This window comes from Macaca fascicularis, chromosome 9, assembly GCF_037993035.2.
Source record: "Macaca fascicularis isolate 582-1 chromosome 9, T2T-MFA8v1.1".
In the NCBI taxonomy this organism is placed as follows: domain Eukaryota; kingdom Metazoa; phylum Chordata; class Mammalia; order Primates; family Cercopithecidae; genus Macaca; species Macaca fascicularis.
In genome coordinates, this window is record NC_088383.1 from 18,761,217 (window position 1) to 18,779,813 (window position 18,597).

At 39.5% G+C, this 18,597-nt stretch overlaps 1 protein-coding gene across 1 annotated transcript in view; it reads left to right on the forward strand.

Moving 5' to 3' along the window:
• Window positions 1-18,597, forward strand: part of MRC1 (mannose receptor C-type 1) — a 97,645-nt gene that overhangs the window by 38,365 nt on the left and 40,683 nt on the right. Inside the window, exons 7-12 of the mRNA XM_005564743.5 lie at window positions 590-775; window positions 3,995-4,152; window positions 7,238-7,348; window positions 12,540-12,655; window positions 14,970-15,118; window positions 18,219-18,418. Of these exons, the coding sequence (XP_005564800.3) occupies window positions 590-775; window positions 3,995-4,152; window positions 7,238-7,348; window positions 12,540-12,655; window positions 14,970-15,118; window positions 18,219-18,418 (920 nt within the window). The remainder of the gene's footprint in view (window positions 1-589; window positions 776-3,994; window positions 4,153-7,237; window positions 7,349-12,539; window positions 12,656-14,969; window positions 15,119-18,218; window positions 18,419-18,597) is intronic.

Sequence of the window (18,597 nt, forward strand, 5' to 3'; positions counted from 1 at the left end):
CTTTTAGGGGATGTGTTTAGTCCCCCAAAGCTGTCAGGCCTCCAGCATTTAAACAGTGCATAACATATGCTTAGTTCAGCTTTGCTGACAAGATTTAGATAATCTAATATATATTAGTATAGTTTTGTTATAGGTACAACTTTTTACAAAGAAATTTCCCATAGCCAAGTACAGTGGCTTATGCCCTGTAGTTGCAGCTACTCAGGAGGCTGAGGCAAGAGGATTGCTTGAGCCCAGGAGGTTGAGGCTGCAATGAGAACCTGATCACACCACTGCACTCCAGCCTGGGGTACAGAGTGAGACCTCGTCTCTTAAAAAAAAAAAAAGAAAGAAAGAAAGAAAATTGATAAGATCATATCCCATTTGACTAAAAAGTACGTTCTTTTGTTTTGTCTAAAAACCAACAAAATAGTATATGGCTTGTCTATCTTTTGTGAATATGTATGCCGCAAAAATTAAAACTAAATATTACCTTTATTTGCCTAATGACTATAAGCTGTTTCATGTATTATATAAAATGATTAAAATATTGTTATAGTTTTAATCAAATATTTTAAAATTTTTTTCCACCCCCGCTTTTTGTTTCCAGAAAGTGATGTGCCTACTCACTGTCCTAGTCAGTGGTGGCCATATGCCGGCCACTGTTACAAGATTCACAAAAATGAGAAGAAAATCCAGAGAGATGCTCTGACCGCATGCAGGAAGGAAGGCGGTGACCTAGCAAGTATCCACACCATCGAGGAATTTGACTTTATTATCTCACAGCTAGGCTATGGTGAGAAGCCTGACAGTGATAATATACTTGGCTTTAATCCTGGGAGCACCCCTCTCTACCCACTTCTGGAAAATTTTATTGGAAACATCAAATTTAATCAATGTAAATTAATAATTCAATGAACAACATGTGAATTTAATCACAAATGCTAAAAATGCCACAATGTGAAAATTGTATAATAATTGAAAGAATTCTTATCGCTGAAAGATGATTCAATTTTTTTCTTTTAATGTGTAATCCATTTATGGATAGTTTTAAAACATTATTTTTTAATGTATTATCTGGATTCAGAGCAGTCTACCTTAGGCTTGTCAATAATGATTAATTCCTTGGAATTATCTATGTGTGTGTATGTATGTATCTTCTTTTTTTAGGTCCATATTTTATCTCCTAAAAAAGATCTCTAAATGGACTATTTCAGACTTTGGATTTCTTTCTTCTTTGTGAATTTAGCTGATGCTGGGAGGGTGTTGAACAGTGAAAAATACAGGATTTTTGTTTTGAAATGGTTAGATGTCAACCTAAACCTTTTAAAGAAATACATTTCTTGGCCAAGGTATGGTGGCTCACGCCTATAATCCCACCACTTTGGGAGGCCAAGGTGGGAGGATAGCTTAAGCCCAAGAGTTTGAGGCCAGCCCAGGGAACATAGTAAGACCTTGTCTCTACTAAAAAAATTTTTTCTAAAGAAATGTATGTCTCAATTTTAGGTGCATAATTAAAAATACATAGAAAATGTACTAACCAGAAAAAAAAAAAATAGATGAATAAAATGAGTTGCGAATGCTTGTCCCGAAGACGAGCGACTTGAGAAACAGCATAATGATAATGGGCACTCAGCAGTGCTTGTTGATTAAATGATGATCATTTTCATCTTCCACTGATGAGGCTGCTGCATAGCTGCAGCTGCTCTTCATTTCCCCCCAGCAAAACAAGAGGAAATGGATGGTGGAGATGGTGGAGACAGCTTCCTGACACATAGTGCTTGGAAACTGCTGGGGGCTGGGGGAGGGGAGGAAAAAGCGATTAACAAATAGATGAGAAAACAACCGAGTAGTACAAGAGAAAGACTTAAAAGACCCCGAAACACTCCTACCCCTAGCACCTGTCAAATGGTATCCATCCTCCTGTGTTGACCCCATTGAGTGTCTTAGGCCATGAGAATAGCCCAGCTGCAGCCTATGAACAATTTCTTGGGTATTCTGTGTCTACCTATCCTGAAAAATTCACACTAGAAGATAATAATGGAATCAGAACTGATACGTCTGAATAACAGTTACTTAAATTTAGTGTGGCACTTATCATAGCCAGTAAAGTTTGCAAATGATTTAGCAGAAAACAGGTTAGTTAGGATGCTATAGAACTAGAGTGCACATTTAACTCTACTTTCTATAACATACTATAGTAAAAGAAAGAAACCTGATGTTTTTATTGCTATAATTATTTCAGGAAATTGGATGGCCAAAGTTGCTTTGAAATTCAGCTTGTGAATTAATAAATTAGAAAACCTTTCATTAAAATTATTGATAAGGTTTTATTTTAAACAATAAAATAATATTAATACAAGTAAAGTTGTAGAGTTAAAATTATTGTCTCTAAAAAAAAGCCTAGAAATTTTTTTTAGATAGTTGAGATGATACCTTTTGTATTAATCATGGAAGTATATTTCAAGTGAATACTTTGAGACTTGTACAAGTAAGTTGTGATTATACCAATGAATACAACTTCCCCAACTGATTGATGAAAATCAGCATAACAACTTTATACTCACATCTTATATATTTTTCTAGGATCAAGATTGTGCTTAGAAATTGAAGGAGTTATAGGGGAAGAACAATTTAGTGAGAAATATGTATATAAAAAACTCTTAATACTATACTCTAATTATGGGACTTAGGAGGTTAGTTTTTCTTTGATCTTCAATTGAAATCTTTGAGGGGTACATGAGGTCACTTGGAAGCCTGTATTTGTTGCTGAAGAGATCACGATCTGCAAATCAAGTGAAAGGAGAAGAGGATCATCTTGGCAATGTCATTCATTCTCCACGGCACTGGAAACATCTGCCAGGGCTGGCGCCAGGCCAGCCAGAGACTTCTCCAAAAGCAAAGTTGAATGTCAACTTTCAGGAGGAAGAGACTAAACCGCTTAGGGAGATTCTTATATATTGTGATATTTTCCTCATTTTCTACCACAACATCATCTTTACAATACTTTGGCAACTAATTTTATTATACCACTAAATGATCATACATGAAGCATTCACGATGGGACTCCCAGTTGTGTGAATTAGATAGATACTGATTTGTGTTCACTTTAACTTTTTTTTTTTATTTAGACAAGTTTATTTTTTAGCCATGACATCTTTAACCTTCATTGACTTTAACGTTGTCCCATTTTTGTTGTGATATTTAGGAATTTTTAGCATGGCACCTACTTATAAAATCAATAATGCTCTCCATGGAATTTCAAAACAAAATGGTCACATTTTAAATCTATATTGGTTGTTTTGGTTTTAACCTCATTTGTTATTGAAGTTTTGCTGGAATTTCATGGCATTTCATGGTGAAAATGATTACAGATTCATTTGTGTGTACAGCCTAAGAAGTAGCTACCAAATGTCAGGCGCAAGTCTCACCTCTTGGTTTATAATTCTTTCACTATATAGATACTTTACACTCCCAGTACACTGATTGATCTTTAACGGAAGCACCTAGAATGTTCTTGATAACAACAGTCAGTAAAATAGAAGCAGTTTAAAATTTTTATTATTTTAAAACATTCATCAATTTAATCATAGTCAAATAGATGTATATAAATAGGCCACTGTATTTCCAATAATATGAGTGCAGTTGACATGGTAAATTATTTGTAACAATAAAAGCAGCTTCATAAGATAGAGCATAGTAATAGACCTACCTCAATTTTGTTTTTGTAACTGCCAGGAGATATAATCTATATTTCCGCTAAAGAATACAGTCATATTCACAATGTAAAGGGTACACTACACAACCTCAAACTAACAAGGTAAAATGTAGTTGGCATCTAAGTCGACAGCATGTAGCTCAGATGAATACACATGAGGACTATCTTTCACGATGGTGATCATATCAAGGGAAGTAGAGCCCTGTTGATGAAGCACAGTGCCTTCCGTTCCTTTTACCCCGCCGACCTTTGGAAAGCAGCCCTTATATATACTACTGTGTGTTTCTTCCTGTTTAGAGCCAAATGATGAATTGTGGATTGGCTTAAACGACATTAAGATTCAAATGTACTTTGAGTGGAGTGATGGGACCCCTGTAACATTTACCAAATGGCTTCGTGGAGAACCAAGCCATGAAAACAACAGACAGGAAGATTGTGTGGTGATGAAAGGCAAGGTAAGGCCGCTTGAATTACTGATATTTATAATGAAAGTCACAGGGGAGTTTTCCTTCTGTCCCACTCAGTTACATATGTTTGTTTAGATTGTTTTTATTCTACGTAAATTGGCATGGATCAAAGGTGAACCAAAATTCAGATTTGATTTCTTGAATCCCTCTCAATTGTCTAGCAAAGTCAAATTTTCTTTTCTTTTTTGAGACGGAGTCTCGCTCTGTCACCCAGGCTGGAGTGCAGTGGCATGATCTCAGCTCACTGTGACCTCCACCTCCCTCGTTCAAGTGATTCTTCTGTCTCAGCCTCCCGAGTAGCTGGGACTACAGGCACGTGCCACCACACCCGGCTAATTTTTGTATTTTTAGTAGAGACGGGGTTTCACCATATCAGCTAGGCTGGTCTCAAACTCCTGACCTCATGATCTGCCCGCCTCAGCCTCCCAAAGTGCTGGAATTACAGGCGTGAGCCACCACACCCGGCCCAAAGTTAAATTTTCAAGAGGATCACTGAAGCAACAGACAGAAACTTTTGGTTCAAGGATGAAATTGGCCTATAACAAATACTCATATTGTTGCTATGGCACTATATATATATATATATATATGGCCACATATATAATGCCATATTATAATGGTGTATATATATACCAAAGCTCTCATTTGACCAATTAAGCCATATATATATGATTATGTATGTACACGTAAAAAGTGATTATAAGCCATATATATGATTACAAGAGATGTAAAAAGAGATATATATGTGTGTGTGTGTATATATATGTAAAAAGAGATCATAGCCCTGTATAGATGTAAGAGATACATATACACTGAGTAGATGCAGACCTACTTAGAACTATGGTAGTTGAGGCCTGGAACCTGTACTTGGGGAGCTACGTTCATTTTTTTCAGTTTATTTGGAGATGTCATATGAAATGATGGTGTTTATGATTAAAATATGACCTTAGTGACTGAAAAATGTCATCAAATTTATCTTTTATTAATAGACAATAAACACAGTGATTAAGAGGCTGGATTTTGCTGCATGACTGACACCTTTATTTGCAAAGTGGAAATAAGAGCTGTAGTCAGCTCACCTGTGGATACGAGGTGTTTTGTTGTTGTTGTAGTTTGTTTGTTTTTTAAGACAGAGTCTTGCTCTGTCACCCAGGCTTCAGTGCAGTGGTGCAATCTCAGCTCATTGCAGTCTTGACCTCCTGGGTTCAGGCCTTCCAAATAGCTGTGACTACAGGTGCATGCCACCACGCCTGGCTAAGTTTTTGTATTTTTGGTAGAGATGGGATTTTGCCATGTTGCCCAAGCTAGTCTTGAACTCCTAAGCTCAAGCAATCCGCCCACCTCAGCTTCCCAAAGTGTTGAGATTTCAGGCATGAGCCACTGTGCCAGGCCCAGGATGTGAGTATTAAATAATGCATGTATAGTACACAGTTCCCAGCCCATATTTATTGTTCAGTAATTTTTGTCATTATGGTTGTTTATTTTTGTCACTGTGGCTATTATTTTTGTCATTGTGGTTGTTTTTATCGTGATGGATTGAAAGTTTAAGAACATATTAGGTGTTAACTATCCAAAGAGTAGACAGAAGAAACCAGAAAGCAGCATGCTTGGAGGAGGTGAAAGGTCAGTGTGGTTGAAATCGGGAAGTTAGAGCCGGAAGGGTGGGTAGGAACTGAGGTTCAAGAAATATGAATTGTCTCAGAGGGGTAAGACCAAAGTGGCAATTTATAAATATTACTCTGGCTAAAGGCTTCTGTATTAGATTGCATTGGGCTGAGACCAACTAAGGGATGGGGCATTAAAGACAGACAATACAGAAAACATTTTTATTTATGTATTTATGTATTTATTTATTTGTTTATTTTTTGAGATGGAGTTTCGCTCTTGCTGCCCAGGCTGGAGTGCAATGGCACAATCTTGGCTCAATGCAACCTCTGCCTCGAGAGTTCAAGTGATTCTCCTGCCTCAGCCTCCTGAGTAGCTGAGATTACAGGCGTGCATCACCACACCCAGCTAATTTTTTTGTATTATTAGTAGAGACAGGGTTTCACCATGTTGGCCAGGCTAGTCTTGAACTCCTGACCTCAGGTGATCCACCCGCCTCAGCCTCCCAGAGTGTTGGGATTATAGGCGTGAGCCACCGTGCTTGGCCCAGAAAACATTTTTTTCAAGATGTTTAGCAGCAAAGGGAAGGAAAGGAGAGGTCCTGTTAACATGAAATCTCAAAGGAAAAGGGAGGGGATAGAATCTGAAATAAAATGGAAGATTGAGCCTCAGATCCAGGAGAAAACTCATCGGTAGAAATAAGAAGAAGGGAGGAAAGATGAGTGCGGTTTCATGATGTTTTCAAGTTTGGTGTGTTGGGTGTGGGAGATTTTTCTGGATGGCTTATATGAACTTGATTAATTTGAAGACAGAGCTGACTGCAGAGATTGATGAAGAGGCTGCATGCAAACCTTTTGTGAGCACCAACATCTAAGGACTTACAGACATTTTTAATTTCTCCCTGGATTCCTCTAAACAGTGGCTTGGACATCTCAGATATAAAATCATACTGGGATTCCAATCTCTTTTTACATGTTTGTAGCCAGAGTCAAAATTACTGTTTACATGTGAACATGTCAATTACCTTTCCTTTTGGTAGATGCCGTTTTCTCTCAATAACCTTGGATCTTAATTTTCCTCCTCTGAGGCACAGTTACAAGAAAATGACATCAAAGTCCAAAACTGGCCAGGCGCAGTGGCTCACACCTGTAATCCCAGCACTTTGGGAGGCCAAGGTGGGCGGATTGCCTGAGGTCAGGAGTTTGAGACGAGCCTGTCCAACATGGTGAAACCCCGTCTCTACTAAAAATACAAAAAATTAGCAGGGCGTCGTGGTGGGTGCCTGTAATCCTACCTACTTGGGGGGCTGAGGCAGGAGAATCACTTGAACCTGGGAGGCGGAGGTTGCCGTGAGCCAAGATCGTGCCACTGCACTCCAGCCTGGGGGACAGAGTGAGACTGTCTCAAAAAAAAACAAAAAAAACAAAAACTGATAATCCTTTGTTTTCTTTCTCTCTGCTCCCTGCAGGATGGGTACTGGGCAGATCGGGGCTGTGAGTGGCCTCTTGGCTACATCTGCAAGATGAAATCACGAAGCCAAGGTCCAGAAATAGTGGAAGTCGAAGAAGGCTGCAAGAAAGTGAGTGCGCCATGCCCACAGTGACTTAAGCTGAGCACATATGAATTGATACAGTTGGCTTTATTTTTATGTGTGAAAGTGCCTTGTTATTGCAGTAGCCAAGGGTTTCCGCCGTCTCAGTCTTCAGTGGCTTATTGTTAGTGTTTGATCTCACTGTCCTCCTTAAAGCTTTCTTTGGAAATTCTCTAGAGTTGATATGGAGGTACACAAGGCCAGTAGGTCCTTTCAGGATGTCTCGGGAATTGGAAGAGAGAGAACAGGAACTAAAAATGGCACATCAGAGGGAGTCTGGCTAAGTTGAGGACAGGCCATGGGAGAAGGTGTCATCCATAGTCTACTACAGTCTGTCATCCTATGGGTTGTTAAGAACATTTCCGGTAGATACCCCCAAGTTGCTGATAGCAAACGATCCTTAGTCATTTTTTCCCATTTATAATATTTCTGATGAGGCATCTCCTGGAGAGGATTCTTCTCAGTAGGTCACTGCAGTGGGGAGGTAGGAAATCCAACCTCCAACTGGTACCCGCAGTAACTCAGTGGTCCCTGTGAAATAGTTTTTTAAAGCACACAGAAGCTACGAAAACACAGGGTTTATGGTTATCATTTTTCTGTTTGATTACTACTTCCTCTTTTCTCCTTTCTCATTTTCTTTGAATAAAAACGAAGTAGAAGCTGTTTTTTTTTCCCGAGAGTATTATGTTGTGGTCACATAATCTTATAATACGTACCAGAAAGCGGATAATTTGGTACTATAAAAATAAGCCACAAAGAAATAGAGCAGATAATGGAAAATGATAGCATGGAAGAGGCACAAAGGACCTGGGTGATTTCAAAGTTCCTCTTCTAAGTTTTGAATTCTGGAAACTTCAGCTCAGAGAAGCAATGTAGCTTTCTGATAGAAACAGAGGCAAGGCTAGAACCCAGGTCTCCTGTCCCTAGACCATGATCTTTGTTTCAATTCCAGCATATGTTCATATTCTTTGCCTGATCATATACTTACTCAATAGTTTGTATATTACTGTCATTTTCTAAAATAACAAACCTTACATTTTTATTACTTTTAATCAATCTAAGTTTTATTTTTTCTATTTTCCTACACACCTAAAATCTTGATAATAATCCTGTTTAATCATTAGGATGATAATAACAATAAAATAATAGCAGTCCTTTATCAAGTACAATTATTGCATTCTAATAGATTTACAGGATGAATATTATAGTCCTGATTAAAAAGAAGAGGAAACTGAAGCACAAAGAGTTTAAACAACTTTACCACTTTAAAAACACCTGTTTGAGGCAGTGCCTTCCTTACTGGGCTGGGAAGACTAGGGAAGAAAAAAATCTACTCATCAACAAAGGAAGATAATAAGATGTTTTTTTTCTCTGGGCCTGGGCATGCAGTGGTGTCAAGGGGTCTTTCTAAGAATTCAAAATCACAGTCTTCTTGTTGTCGCACAGACCTGGGATTTAATTTTCAATTCAATGCTATTAGTGTGGGAAATCCTAAACCAAGAAATCAACCTAAAGTGGCCATGAGTTTCTAATATTCCAGGATGCCTGACATGTAGAAATGTAAATCCTCATTATAAAGAAGTCTCATTATTCAAGGTGTGGGAACCCCACAGGTGAGACTGAAACCCCAAATTATAAGGTATACCACCAGGATCTTCATATGGGGAAAATTTACAGATATGACATTAAAATGTGTTTTAAAATGTTTACAGAAAAAGACAGAAATGAAACCATTGTTCAGCCACCAAACTGTCTGAGAATGTCTTAAATTCATCCTCACCCTGAATAATAGTTTACCTAGGTCAGTTTAGAATTCTAGATTGATGGTTGTTTTCCGACAGCAATTTACATATTATTTTATTATACTTTCTCCTGGCCTTATTTTTGCTACTGGAATTCCTGCTGTCACACTAATTCTTCTTCTGTTTTGAAGTGGATATGCTGGTGATTCTCTGATTGGTTTTAAAATCTTCTCCTTGTCTTTGGTGTTCTGCAGTGCCTGGGTGAATGCCAAGTACCTAGTGGAATGCTGCAGTGTAGCATTCTACTACATGTGCCTAGATTTGGAATTATTTTGTTTGTTGCCTTTGCTACTCAGTGTGATTCTTTCTTTTTGAAATGGAGTCTCACTCTGTCACCCAGGCTGGAGTGCAGTGGCGTGATCTCGGCTCACTGCAACCTCCGCCTCCCAGGTTCAAGCAATTCTTCCGCTTTAGCCTCCCGAGTAGGTGGGACTATCAGCACGTGCCATCATGCCCAGCTAATTTTTGTATTTTTGGTAGAGGTGGAGTTTCACCATATTGGCCAGGCTGGTCTTGAACTCCTGACTTCATGATCTGTCCGCCTTGGCCTCCCAAAGTGCTGGGATTACAGGTGTGAGCCATTGTGCCAGGCCCAGCGTGATTCTTTGAGGTTTCACAGCCATCTTTCAGTTCTTGAAAGTGACCCATCATTAGTTTTATTCACTGCTTCTGAAACTTCTGAAACTTGTCATAGGTGGTTGTTCAACATTCTCATCCTATTGTCTATGCTTTCTATCAACATTTTTTTTAACCCCTTTTTTTTTAATTTTATTTATTTATTTATTTATTTATTTTTTTGAGACGGAGTCTCGCTGTGTCTCCCAGGCTGGAGTGCAGTGGCGTGATCTCGGCTCACTGCAAGCTCCGCCTCCCGGGTTCACGCCATTCTCCCGCCTCAGCCTCCCAAGTAGCTGAGACTACAGGCGCCCGCCACCACGCCGGGCTAGTTTTTTGTATTTTTAGTAGAGACGGGGTTTCACCATGTTAGCCAGGATAGTCTCGATCTCCTGACCTCGTGATCCACCCGCCTCGGCCTCCCAAAGTGCTGGGATTACAGGCTTGAGCCACCGTGCCCGGCCTTAACCTCTTTTTATATCTCTGTCTCTTCCTATGCTATCTTTTCTATCTTGCTATCTTTTTATCTTTTCATCCAATTTACTAATTTTCTATGAAACCCTGATTACTATATTTAATCTGACCATTGAGTTTTTAACTTCATTGCTGTTTTTCTTTTATAGACATTCCATATTTTGGTTCACATCCTCCTGTTCTTTGTGCATACTGTTTTGATCTTTGGTTATTGGATTTACTCTTTTGTTACAAAGTCATCTCAAACATGCTGGGTTTTTTTTATAAGAACTTTTTGTTTTATTATGTTCAGTTGTTGACTCTTCCTTAAAATGGGACGCTTTCTCATATGGTTTGTTTGTTGTTGTTGTTGTTTTTGAGACAGAGTCTTGCTCTGTTGTCCAGGCTGGAATGCAGTGACACGATCTCAGCTCACCACAACCTCCACCGCATGGGTTCACGCAATTCTGCTACCTCAGCCTCCCAAGTAGCTGGGACTATAGGCGCATGCCATCACGCTCAGCTAATTTTTGCATTTTCAGTAGAGACGGGGTCTCACCATGTTGGCCAGGGTGGTCTTGAACTCCTGACCTCAGGTAATCCACCGGCCTCGTCCTTCCAAAGTGCTGGGATTACAGGTGTGAGCCACTGCTCCTGGCCAGTTTGTTGTTTTGGTTGTGATTTAGTGACCTCTCCATCCCCACCCGTCTCCCCAAACGTCACAGTCTCTCTTGACCTGGTTGGTGGGCATATTTCTGATGTGTGGTTTTGCATTCTACTTCTTGGAGTGCTTTAGAGATTCCCCTTTTACAGATTAAGTATGACTTTAATTTTTTGGCTGTGGATTCCCATGCAATGTGGATAGCATAAACTTGAAACTGTCACTCATCTGCGGCACAAACTTGGTATTTATTTTCAGACTCAGGAATTGTTTTTTTCCAGTACTCAGAACCCCAGGTAGATGACAAGACACTGTCATTTCCTGGTTCTGTGGGCAGAATGTTCTAGTTCTCCTTTAACCAAGGGGTTATGGGGGTTAGTGGTATGATTTTTATACAAGGATCTCAGTTCCAACTCCCTGCCTCAAATGAGACAAAGGCCAAATATCATATTCTGTGTGGGCACTAACACCACAGCCCCTAGGACCTTAATCTAGGATCTCATCTGTCCTTGGCCAACAACAATTTAGTTTGTGCATTTTCCATTCAGCTTTTAGTATTCAACTAAATTTGGGTATCTGGAGATTTCCCCCTTCTTCCTCTCAAACTCTAGTATGGATTTTTCATTTACTGTTATATTTTTATTTAGCATTTCTTTCTTTCTTTTTTTCTGAGACAGAGTCTCACTTTGTCACCCAGGCTGGAGTGCAGTGATGTGATTGATTGTGGCTCACTGTAGCCTCGACCTCCTTGGCTCAGTCTATCCTTCTGCCTCAGCCTCTCGAGTAGCTGGGACTACAGGCACAAGCCATCATGCCTAGCTAATTTTATAAAATTTTCTGTAAAGATAGAGACTCACTATGTTGCCCAGGCTGGTCTTGAACTCCTGGGCTCAAGTCATCCTGCCACCTTGGACTCCCGAAGTGCTGGGATTACAGGCATGAGCCACTATGCCTGGCCATTTCTGTGTACTTGGAGTTTGGGAGGAGGAACAATGCTAAATCATGCTGCCTGAAGTTTGAAAAGTGGTCTCCTATGACCAAATAATGTAGCTTTATACCCATCTTCTAGTATTGTCTTCCATAGGCAGCTAGGCTTGCGCTTCCCCAAATTCTTTCCTGTGGTTACCTATTCTAAAACTGGTATCTTAGACATTCTGTTCAATTTCCTCAGTGAACATTTCACAAATAGTTTTTGTTGCAGGATACATTAGAAGCGGAGAGAACGACTGCCCCCAATTATGTACATAATTTGTCATAAGAGGAATGATGTACTACTGTTTCTTTTATTCGTTTATGTATATAATTTTCATTGCATTTCAGATTCTTCAGAGTTGTGTTCTTTAGACATTCCTATTGTTTATCCAATAGTTTCATGATAGAAAAAGTATTAAAATAATATTTTCTAAGGCTGGGCACAGTGGCCGGGTGTGGTGGCATGTGCCGTAATCCCAGCTACTCTGGAGGCTGAGGCAGGAGAATTGCTTGAACCTGGGAGGCGGAGGTTGCAATGAGCCAAGATTGCGCCATTGCATTCCAGCCTGGGCAACAAGAGCAAAACTCCATCTCAAATAATAATAATAATAATAATATTTTACAATATATATGCATGAACTCTGTTCATTTATTCATTGCTTGATAACATTAATAGGGCTGGAAAAAGCATCACTTTTACTGCTATATGATTGGACATATGCTTTCAACATTTGCAGAAGCAAACCAAACCTGTAATAATGAGAATGCTTATTTAACAACTATTGAAGACAGGTACGTAACTATTTTAATTTCATTAAAAAATATGTCAAATAGAAAAAAGTTTCAGAAAAGCCCAAGTATGAACGTACTCTAAATTTCTGAGTAAACTATGTGTGATCTTGAGGTATGAGTTGTAAAGGTAGAAACATTAAAAATAATATTCTTATTTGGATTCCTCATTGCAAACATTATAAACTGTTTTTGCTAAATTTAGTAATATAAAGCAACATTCAGAACAGTTTACAAATAATAATCTAGTAAATGTAGTTTATAGAGCTAACTTTTTAATGATCCATTATATGTTGAAGTTTTTAAAACAGGAAAGTAACTAAAAGTTACCAGCTCAAAATCACGTTATATCTTTACCACTCTGTCCACCAAAAAAGAAGGCAAAAAAGTTTACTGAATAATTCATTCATTCTTTCCATTCTTCCATTCTTTGCTTTGCTAGGTTAACAGACTCATCAGTTAGGAAAATCACATGGACATAGAAAAATTTATGTAATTTTTTTATCTCTACGGTCCCATCTATTTTAAAGATTTATTTATTTACTCTTCACCTACTCTACGCGAAGCTCTAGATTAGCCACAGAAGAAAGTTTCCAAAAATGGAGAAGTATCTATTTCACTTGCAGTAAAGAAGTAACAAAATTATGGAGTTTTAGTACAATAAGTTATATTTACTGGAGTTTCGAGGCAGACCGAATAACATGTAGGGGATACTGTTGATATTAAAAATCTTTGGATAAAAATGAGAGATGTCATAACCTTTCATAGTCTTTATAAAAGAACTGTATTTCTATCCACATGCTGCTTTCATGTATAATGAAATGTCTAATATATGGTAGTAGCACCATAATACGATGCTGACATCTGAAACTCAGAACATAGGTACTTTTTATCTTCTGTGAGTGAGGCGAACTGCTCACCTTTAGGTACCATGAGATCATACTCTGGTCTGCACTATAGTTGATCTTTTGGTCTATTGGAGTATTATGTACACGATTTCACTATATTTTACATTTATTTTTCCTTATGTATCTTCTGTAATATTTATCCTCAGGAGTTCACTAACTCTGTTGTTAAATATGGTTTAGAGACATTTAAGGAAACTGAATCGAGTTTGGAACTTTTAATTTTTTTGGTTTGTTTTGTTTAGGGAATAAAATTATTTACACTATGGTCAAATAAAACGTTGTATTGCTGTTAGGTTTCTCTGTATTCTCTTCCTGCTCTCCCTGAAGTCATCTACAACTCTCTTCGTTCCTGGAAACTTCGGACACCATTTTTCTTTTTCTCGAAAGACAGATTTTGCCTCCATTGTTTTGTTTGTCATTTCAGACACATTTTTGGTGCCTTGTCAACCGAATTTTATTGTTCCCAGATTAATGCCAAATGCACAGACAAAAATCCAAAGGGAGAGACAGTGTTGGAATTCATGATTCTGCTTCTCATTCTTTTTTTTTTTTTTTTTTTTTTTTTTGAGACGGAGTCTCGCTCTGTCTCCCAGGCTGGAGTGCAGTGGCCGGATCTCAGCTCACTGCAAGCTCCGCCTCCCGGGTTTACGCCATTCTCCTGCCTCAGCCTCCCGAGTAGTTGGGACTACAGGCGCCCGCCACCTCGCCCGGCTAGTTTTTTTGTATTTTTAGTAGAGACGGGGTTTCACCATGTTAGCCAGGATGGTCTCGATCTCCTGACCTTGTGATCCGCCCGTCTCGGCCTCCCAAAGTGCTGGGATTACAGGCTTGAGCCACCGCGCCCGGCCTCTGCTTCTCATTCTTTCTGGAGATTCAGTCTCTCCTTCTCTATATGTCTTGATAATTTTCTCTTTTGTTTCGGAGCTGAGATATGAGAGAATAAAATTGAGGGGGGAAATTCATGCAGATTATTCCATGGATATTATCCTTAATAATGTTACTAACCTTGAACTTGCTTAATCAATAATTCAGTAGAACTATTTGAAGAGTGGACTGATTTTTTAAAACACTGTATTTTAAAATGCAATAGTTTTCTTCTCTGTATTCTCAAAATTCTCTGATATTTTTAGAAGAGGCAGAGGGGCTGGCGAGGGCTAGAGGGAGTTGGTTTGAGTATATCTGAAGGATTTTATAAACTCAGCTATATGGTATTTTTCCATCATAAGCTCACATTTCCTTAGTGAAAATGTGTATAATGTAGATGACATACAGATATAACACAATATGTTTGAATTACCAATTCAATTATAGCTGAAACATGGAACTGAGATAGTTTTCATATTGACAATTTTGAAAATTGGTGTAAATGTTTTGAAAACTTAATTGAATGTTAACTCTTCTTTTTAAAGATATGAACAAGCGTTCCTGACTAGTTTCATTGGCTTAAGGCCTGAAAAATATTTCTGGACAGGACTTTCAGATATACAAACCAAAGGGACTTTTCAGTGGACCATCGAGGAAGAGGTTCGGTTCACCCACTGGAATTCGGATATGCCAGGTATGGGCAGCACTTAGGTTGAGGGTTGCATTCACCCTACGAATCTGTTGGATAAAGTCTGTTATTCCTCCGGGTACCTCTCCAAATAGACTAGGTAAATTAATCATGCTTTTAGTAACAGTTTATATTTCATTCTCTTTTTGTTTTTTTTCTTTTCTTCCTCTTTTCTCCCCAAAAATTTCCTAATAAGTTTAGTGTTCTAAAGAAAAAAGGAAGAAAAGTTTGCTAGGTATCTTGCTAGGTTATGTGGTACTGGTCTACTTAAAACCCATTCGTGAAATTCTCAGTGGTCACAAATGTTTCAAATGGTTGACTTCTTTCTTTCTTTCTTTTTTTTTTGAGACAGAGCCTCAGTCGCTCAGGCTGGAGTGCAGTGGCACCATCTTGGCTAAGTGCAACCTCAACCTTCCAGGTTCAAGAAATTCTCGTGCCTCAGCCTCCCGAGTAGCTGGGACCACAGGCATGTACCACCACGCCTGGTTAATTTTTGTATTTTTAGTAGAAATGGGGTTTCACCATGTTGGCCAGGCTGGTCTCGAACTCCTGGCCTCAAGTGATCTATTTGCCTTGGCCTCCCAAAGTGCTGGGGTTACAGGAGTGAGCCACTGTGCCTGTCCTGGTTGACTTATTTCTGGAAACCTAAAACTATATTAAATGGACATAAAACTTTTCAGTGCAATTAGGAGTTGAAATATTAGAGTGCTTGGGTGGTGCAGCAAAGGACATTGCTCATGCAGAACTTGTTATTTCCGTATCTTCCATGTGCTACCATGTTTAGTCTTTTATTTGCCTTGGATTTTATTTTATCCTCATAAAAACCCTGCCAGTTACCTGGCTTCAGTATCTTCATTTAAAAGAAGTGGAGGTCAGGCGTGGTGGCTGTAATCCCAACACTTTGGGAGGCGGAGGCAGGAAGATCACCTGAGGTCAGGAGTTCGAGACTAGCCTGGCCAACATAGTGAAACCCCATCTCTACTAAAAATACAAAAATTAGCCGAGTGCAGTGGTATATGCCTGTAATCCCAGCTACCTGGGAGGCTGAGGCAGGAGAATCACTTGAATCTGGGAGGCGGAGGTTGCAGTGAGCTGAGATTGTGCCGTTGTACTCCAGCCTGGGCGACAAGAGCAAAACTCCATTAAAAGAAAAAAAAAAAGTGGAAACTCAAGACTTAGGAAGTTTATGTGACTAGAAAGTTTCCAAGCTTGGATTTACACTAATCTGTGTCATCCCCAAATCTGTACTACTTACACTCGCACCACCCTGCCTGCCTTTCTCTATATTTTGATTTACCTTCTCTAGTAAGATGTTGTAAGTTGTTTCTGAAATAGTATCTGAAAGATTCTTTGACTTTTTATACAGTGGTATCACTAGCACACAACATTGTTTAGTATGACCACACACAGAGAAATTTCAACATCCCTTATAGCAAATATTTCATTGTGCTTGGGTGAAAAGCTAAAAAATAATAGCTCAAGTCTATCGATTTACTACCTGACCTAATATGTCCTCATCTTCAGTGTTCTATAATTTGCATTCTCAGTTTTCAATAAGGGAAACAGATCAGTAACCTAAATAGTGTGATTCTTGTTTATGGAATTATTGAACTTTCTGAACTATGGCTTACTCTGTAAGTGAAACTGCTTAAGTTTGCCTGTGGTATCATCCGGCAGCAGGATTCTGAGGAGCGAGCCCTGGAATGTCCTTAGGGAATCAGAATGGTTGGAACTGGAACAGAACTCAGTTGCAACCGTTGTCATGGTATATCTTTGATACAAGGACGGTGGTTGGCCTCTTTGGCTGAGTTTACAGCTTCAGGAGGAGTGGGCAAGGAGCCTGGGGCTTGGGCCTGAGCATCAGGTCAACTGAACTGAGTCTGATGGTTAACGGGACGCCATAGCCTCTGTAGTCATCTATTCCACAGTTACCAGGTTTTAACTGGGTGCTGCAAAGAGAAAGAGACAATCTTCGGAATCAGGGAAAACCCTTGAGGTGTCAGGGAATCAGCGATTTCAGAGAAAATATTCTAAAAAAGGTGTACCTCCCCGGAACTTCATGAATGACTTCTCAGCACTTCCTGTTCTTTCAAAGTCTAATAAAAAAAAAAAAAAATGACTTCATCCTAGCAGCGAGGAATCCTGATGCTTTCAAAGCTCTGTCTTAGTTAATTGCTATTTGGAAATAACCTTGACTGTAAGACAGAATTATAAACTGTTCAGCTCGGTGCATCCTCATTTTGTTTTATGGACTTCTTTGTTAAAGCTGGCATTCCTGAAGCTCTGTGAGGCAGGTCTTGGCATTTGCATTTGAAGAGGAGAAAGCAAGTTCAGATTGTTTGAGTAACTTACCTAAAATCTCTAGTTGAGGCGTGTCTCATTTTGAAATCTGTGAAAAACTTTGGTGCTGGAAAACCTATGTGGACCTTAGTGGGAGGAAAAGAATCTTAAAGAATTAAAAAAGAAAGAAAGAAGGGAGAAAACCAAAAAGGGGAGGAAGGGAAGAAGGAAGGAAAGAGAGAAGGAAAGAGGGGAGGAAGGGAAGAAAGGAGGGAGGAAGGAACGAAAGGAGGAAAGAAGGGAAGAAGGAAGGGAGGAAGGAAGGAAAGAAGGAAGGAAGGAGGGGACGAAGGGAGGGAAGGAGGGGAGGAAGGGAGGGAAGGAGGAAGGAAGGAACAAAAGGATAGAGGAAGGAACGAAAGGAGGAAAGAAGGGAAGAAGGAAGGGAGGAAGGAAGGCGGGAGGGAGCGAGAGAAAGAGTAAACTACTATTTTTGCCATTATGGTGAATTTGATAATATAAAATATCTTATCATTAAATGCCTGTGTGTAGGGCACTTTGCCAAATGTTAGAAATGTAGTGTTAAAAACCCTCCAACATTTGAGATCATTTTGGGTTGGGGTTGTAGACCACACACAAAAAAATCAAACAGATTCTAAACAACGCAGACCAGTTGCTGAATGCCCCTGGCGCGGCCGGCTGCATCTCCTCGTCACGTGCAGGTTTCACCACATCCCTGACACTGGGTTCTGAGTGCCTTCTGCGAGCACGGCAGGCCTTCGGCAGGCACTCGTCAAGTGAATTCTACTTTATATATTTAATACAGGCCGAAAGCCAGGGTGTGTTGCCATGAGAACCGGGATTGCAGGGGGCTTATGGGATGTTTTGAAATGTGATGAAAAGGCAAAATTTGTGTGCAAGCACTGGGCAGAAGGAGTAACCCACCCGCCGAAGCCCACGACAACTCCTGAACCCAAATGTCCGGAGGATTGGGGCGCCAGCAGTAGAACGAGTTTGTGTTTCAAGGTGAGTATCAATTATAAAGCTGATAAGAGAATCTGGAGTATGCTTCAGCCTAAAGAATCACCTAAGGACACAAAAAACAAACAAACAACAAACAAAAACCAAAACACTGTGCCCAGACTCCACCTGTAGGTATTTAGAAAGTCTGATTTGATTAACTTGGGGATCAGGTGTTTTAGAAG